This window comes from Medicago sativa, chromosome 7 (assembly GCF_051527215.1).
Source record: "Medicago sativa cultivar Bolivia chromosome 7, Bolivia_mono, whole genome shotgun sequence".
Lineage (NCBI taxonomy): Eukaryota > Viridiplantae > Streptophyta > Magnoliopsida > Fabales > Fabaceae > Medicago > Medicago sativa.
This window is the reverse complement of record NC_140755.1, coordinates 10,160,468-10,166,939: the sequence shown is the minus strand read 5'-3', so window position 1 is coordinate 10,166,939 and position 6,472 is coordinate 10,160,468. Positions and strand designations below refer to the sequence as shown.

At 31.8% G+C, this 6,472-nt stretch overlaps 1 protein-coding gene across 1 annotated transcript; it reads right to left on the bottom strand.

Moving 5' to 3' along the window:
• Positions 1 to 1,278: 1,278 nt before the first annotated feature.
• LOC146904120 (protein NRT1/ PTR FAMILY 7.3-like) lies at positions 1,279 to 5,995 on the bottom strand. The gene is made up of 5 exons (XM_085725077.1): positions 5,893 to 5,995; positions 5,162 to 5,288; positions 4,080 to 4,297; positions 2,926 to 3,482; positions 1,279 to 2,493 (listed from the first exon to the last, which is right to left on the bottom strand). Exons 2-5 carry the CDS (start codon positions 5,280 to 5,282, stop codon positions 1,605 to 1,607), a joined length of 1,785 nt encoding a protein of 594 aa, XP_085581203.1. The 5' UTR covers positions 5,283 to 5,288; positions 5,893 to 5,995; the 3' UTR covers positions 1,279 to 1,604.
• Between the last annotated feature and the right edge of the window lie 477 nt (positions 5,996 to 6,472).

Genomic DNA, 6,472 nt, shown 5'->3' with positions numbered 1-6,472 from the left:
AAGTTAGGCAATAGTGTCGTTTTCCCGGAATTTTCCAACGTTTATTATGATGATACTTGTTGCTTTTGATTACGATGTTGCTTATCATCACTTAAATATTTGATTGTGTCAAACATCAATTTGCTGTCAAAGAGATTGTCTCTTATGGTTGTCGCAATTTGTATACTTCCTTTTTTTAGTTGTAAAAAAATTCAACTTGTATTGTAAGTCTTACTACTATAAGCTTTATTTCCTATGCTGATATTTCTTGACAAAATATTTCCTAAAGTTGTTATGTGTTGCTTAAGAAAATGTCCATTTTGTCAAACAGTAATAAGATGCGTTACGTTCACTAAAGGTGGTGTGATTAGGTCAGTGAAGCTTGGTTAGTTGGTAAGGTACTAGAAATTTGTTGTATACACATGTTGTTTGGCTAAAAAACACATGTAAAAGACAAAAATACCCCTCGGTAGTTAACTGCCGAGGAAGAATAAAACCGGCTGCAGTTAACTACCGAGGAAAACCTCCGCAGTTGACTACCGAGGAAAAGCAATTTTCAAAAAAAAATCTCCTTCGGCACTAAAGTACCGAGGAGTATGTATACCAAGTGGTAGTTTCACCACAAACTCACACACTCTCAACAAACGCAATAGAAGCTCTCAAAAAATCAGGTTTTGTTCTTATGGCCGATCTTCTTCATCGTTCACCACCATTCTTTCTTCCACGTAAAAACTCAACTTTCTTTGCCATCAAAGATTCTGCTATCAAAAACACTTCACTCCCTCTTTGGTTCCTCAAAAGTTTTCTAATGTATCACACTTTCACTACCAAACTCACACATGTTCCTGTTCACAAAAGCCAGAAACAACTCCTCGGTACTTAAGTGCCGAAGGAGATTTTTTTTTTAAATTGCTTTTTCTCAGTAGTTAACTACCGAGTTTTCCTCAGTAGTTAACTGCAGCCGGTTTTATTTTTCCTCGGCAGTTAACTACCAAAGATTATTTTCGTCTTTTACATGTGTTTTTCAGCCAAACAACATGTGTATCCAGCAATTTCCAAGGTACTAAGGTTGGTCTTTATCTTGTACGGGTGTGAGTTTAACTCCAGCCATCAACGTGAGAACTTTTTTTTATAGGTTATCTATAAATACCTTGTAACTTTCTAAGTGTTGTTTAAATCTTAGGTTTGTCATGACTCTTGTGAGTTTTTGGGGCTTAATTCACATAACATTTTTGTGCAAAAAATAAGGTTGTGTGATTGGTTATTGAAAGAAATTAAGAGAAAAGAGATGCAAATTAATTAAGAAAAGAGACCAACATATAAAGTTTATAATATCTTTACTCCACTGAGAAATGAATTTCTCTAGTGTCATAGTAAATAATACAATTACTAGATCGAAAAGACTTAGGTATAATACTAGACATTGTTCTTACAACAATTAACGTGTACACTTTCTACACTCATTCAACACCTTATTTTCTTTCTAAGTATCTTCCAATCACATTACAAAATTATCACACATATCACATAACTCTCTTATCTCTTTACCCTCTCATGATGTATACACCCCAAGGGTTTTACACAACATTTTCCTTGTTCTTTTACTAAAAAAAAACAAGTACACTCTACACATAAAGCTCTGGATTTTTATCATTGTTTTCTTCTTCAATATTGTTTCCTTGAAATTTAACATATTTATACCACCTAGCCATTGCAATATAGACTACAAGGTCAGCTGCAGTGAGTGCTGCTAAGAGGAAGTAAAACCTATCCAAATGTCCCATGTTTAAGTTCCCTGGAATCCAACCAAGCATGCCTTCATTTCTAGTTGATATCTTCATCACAATTGCAACAAGCAAGCTACTAACATAGTTTCCTAATGATATTGAAGTCATACAAAGTGCACTTCCAAAGCTCTTCAATCCATCAGGTGCTTGTGAATTGAAAAACTCCAATTGACCAACATACATGAAAACTTCTGATGCTCCTATTAGTACATATTGCGGTACTTGCCAAAATATCGACAATGAACTAGTCCCTTCGCAATGGCTACAATTTTTTTCTTCTTTTATCGCATACTTTAGCCGGAAAATCTCTACTAATCCTGCTGAAACCATTGCTATGATTGCTAATACTAGACCGATTCCCATCCTTTGAAGCTCCGTGATACCTTTGGATTTCATTTTAAATCTCGCAACAAGAGGGTCGAGAATTCTCCGATAGATGAAGATGAAGGAAACTACACTGAGAATGTCAAAGCTTGACATGCTTGCAGGAGGGATATGAAAATTGGAAATTTTAGTCTCCATTGCAGCACCTTGTTCCACAAAGAGTGATGCCATTTGACTGAAGACCACAGAGAATAATATAGTGCATAGCCAAATTGGAAGTAATCTTAATATGCATTTCACTTCTTCTACTTGTGTCACAGTTGATAGGAACCATGGACTGCATTTATTTTCTTCCATCTGCTTTAAATCTTTTGGTGTGATAAATGCTGCTTTATCTAAAAACCTAGCAAAATTAGTTTAAATTCCATTAGTGACATTTCATCATCAAAATTGAACCTATACAAAACATAACGATCAAAACTAAAATATAAAGTCATTTAATTATTTTAAGCAATTAATCATATAACAATTATACAACCTATGATCTTGACTATATATACATATATGATATATTGTTCTATGTTCAAGATTTTTCATTTTCAGCATCATATAAGAGAATTCATATCATTGTGTTACATATACGGATTAAAATCATATATAGTTTTAAATCGAGGTTCACAAACATACTATAACGATTTTAGATGTCATTGCAAACGCATCACAAATGCAATTGGAGTCGCATCGACCATATTTGTTTGTATTTTACTTCAACATAAAGTTTTTTCGCGTAACTGCAACTTCACTAACAACTTAAATCAATTATTGAAATACTTACCTAAATCCTTGTGTGTGGTACATTTTTCTCCCTCCATTAGATAAACACTCTTCAACCTCATAAAGTTTATCTTCGCCTTCGAACATTTTGACCTTCCATTTTCTTATTGCTGCAACAAAAACTTGACAAAACCTAGGAAGAGGGTTTCCAGCAGGTTTAAAGTATCTATATTTTGATGTGCCACAAAGAAACAAAACCAATGCTAGGGCAGCAGAACCAGCTGATACACAAAATCCCAAAGTCCATAGTCCCTCATCTTCAAAATAGTCCAATATGGTGTTTGAGAAGAGTGATCCAATGTTCAAAGCCAAATAAAAATAGCTAAAAAATGCTATTTTTGAGTGTTGTTCACTAGGGTCACTTTCATCAAATTGATCAGCACCAAATGTAGCAATGTTAGGTTGATATCCTCCATTTCCTAAGGCTACTAGATAAATGGATACATAGAATAAAGTTGTTTCATATGATGAATGTGATCCACAAGGTAATTCTTTGGACCCACAACCATTTGGCTTCAATAGGAATATGTAAGATGTCAATGATAATGCCACCAAACCCTGTCACATAGAACATTATTAATTTTCACGAGCACAAAAAGATGGAAATATTCATATTATCTCGAAGTACTAGTTAGCATGACCCTTATTCTCTTTTTATATCCCTCGGTTTTATTTCCCATCATGTCTTTCTTTTTTAAACAATATATGGTTTAAAGATGTAAAGTTATTTGAACACATAAACCTACTCTCACACCATATAAAATATGGTCGATGGCCTTTTTTAAACAATACTGAGACCCTTCGGATTGTGTATGATGGTCTAACTATCACATGTCCAGTCTTTTTCACTCATACGCTCGTGCCTTAAGTTTGACTTTAAAATAAGGTTAAATATGTTTTTAATTCTTCTAAATATACCAAATTTTAGTTTGGTCCTTTTAAATTATATTTTCAAATATTTTTTACCTCAAAATTTCCCGTTTTTAATTAATTTTTAATTTTTCAACTAAAATAATGAGTTATGAAAATGAGAGAAATAAATGCCCATTTTTTCTAATTAGTAGCTAGTCAGTGTTTGAATTTGACACATATCTTTCACATGTCCAACAAAATTACTTAAAACATATACTATATATAGTAATTAATTATACTTACAATCACAAAGATGACTTGGAAAATGGCACAAGTGATGTATCTTCCCCAATAAGAGTCACTAAGGAAAGCTCCAAGAAGAGAGAAGATGTAAACTGTCCCTGTCCACTTGCTCACATTGTTTGCAGCATCAGCATTATCTTGACCCATCACTCTTGTCAAAAATAGTACCAGATTCACTCCCACACCAAAAAATGCTAGAGTTGCCAACCCTTGGTTCACTAATGCCAAAATTCAACATTAATTAATATATACATTTATAAAATTTGTATTCCCAGGTATTTCCCTTGTATAGTGACTTAATTGTTTTGATATCACTAGAGATGTATGGACATTTATAAAATTTGTATTCCAAGATATTTCCCTTGTATAGTGACTTAATTGGTTCACTAATGCTTATTTTAGTTTTTAAGTTGTACCTTATGTTTTAAAAGTTTTAAGTTGGTCCAAAACGTTATCCACGTTAGAATAAGTTAGTCCCTTACGCGACATAATATTAAGTTTAATAAAACAAAAAAAATTAAAAAATGTTTTAAAACTAATTTTCTAAATAAGTTAAATTTCATCACCCATATTGTTTTTTTTTTGTTTGAAGAAACAAAATTGGAATATATATTCATACAAACAGAGACGCCTCTTTAGCACAAGGCATATCAAAGAGGCGCTCAAGAATACAGAGTAGCTGCCAAAATATTACAAAAACAAGCGGTTAGCCGATACCCATATTGTTTAAACAATCAAAGAAAATAAGAGACGGAAGTGATTAACTTATGAGTAATGTTTTGAACCAACTTGAAATTGTCAAAATATAAGAGATCAACTTAAAACTTTTAAAACATAAAGGACCAACTTAAAATTTAAAATAAACACAAGAGACCAAACATGCAATTAATCATTTTAGTTATCAAAATCATAATATTGTATGAACTTCTGATTGCGTACACATGTGAAAGAGAAAGTTGAATGTCAAACTAATTAATAAGACAAAATATAAATCTAACTAAGATGATTTTGTGTGTTTTTATACGAGTTATATGTTAAAATATAATTTCTTACATATTGTAAGTGATGATGAATTGAGTTACCTAAAATCAAAATCCCTGCAAACCAAGTTCCAGTTCTCTCTCGAACAGCAGGATGACCGTGTCTATCAATAGATCCATCCAATGTGCAAACCTCGAGCTCCTTGTTCACTTGTTTCTCCATTTTGTCCTGAAATATTTATAAATTTAAATACTAATATTTGTCATCTTTTTGTTATATAATTTTTTTTAGCAAATATAATATAAATTCTTATAGTTTTTAATGACACCAACAATAAACATTATTATAGAAAATTTTGTTTAAATTTATAATTGAGATAATGAAAATGTTAACACAAAACCCCCTATCCCCTTAATTTTCTTACTTAAAATGGTAAAGTTCCTCACCTTTAGACCATTTTTTAAAAAGGCTCGTATTATATTTACCCTTAAAAGTTAAACCAAGACGATTTTCACGACCATACTTCAATTAGGTACTTTTTGGTTTGAAGTGACATAGTCATATTGATCCCTTGGCTTGTGGGCAAAGTGTATATCATATCATATATAAACTATAAAGAACTAGCAAAGGCTTGAAGCGTCTCTTATATTCAGATGTCATAATAATATTATTGTTTATAAATGAATGCATATTTGTTGATGGCAAAAAAGTTCAGTTATAAATGAATGCATTAAATTAGAAATAGAGAGAAAAAAATTAAGGCACATGTTACCTGGACCCAAAAATTAATTAAGATGATCAAGACAAACTTGAAATTAAAACGAGCACTAACCTTCTCACTAATATACAATGTGATCCTCTTAAAAAAAAACAATGTGATCTTTCAATAATAAATGAGATTGCAAGTATATGGGAAATACTCTAAGAGTAGGTATGGGAAGAGTTGAAGTTGGATGAACAAGTATATATAGAAGTTAATTAGGAGGAGATTCACTGCACGTTTTTTAATCAATTACACGTAGAATGTGACATTTATAATTTCAAAGGAAAAGTTTAAGGTAAAAAAACAGCTGGGGAAGAAAAATAAGAAGAAACGTGATACAAGTGGATACATTATCACCTATCACAATCATCATCACTTTTGATAGCATATCATGTTATAGGTGTACTCCAATTTTGCTAGCTGTAAGAGATAACTACATTGATTATTAACTTATGAGTTAGGTTAACAAGTGCCCTTATGACACTTGTTAAGAGTACTTGTTAAGAATTCAAAAGAAGAAATGATTTACTCTCTCCGTTTCAAAATAAGTGTCGTTTTAGCCAAAAAAAATTGTTTCAAAATGAATGTCACTTTCAGTTTCCAATGCAATAATAACTTTTTCTTTTCAATTGTACCCTCCAATTAATAC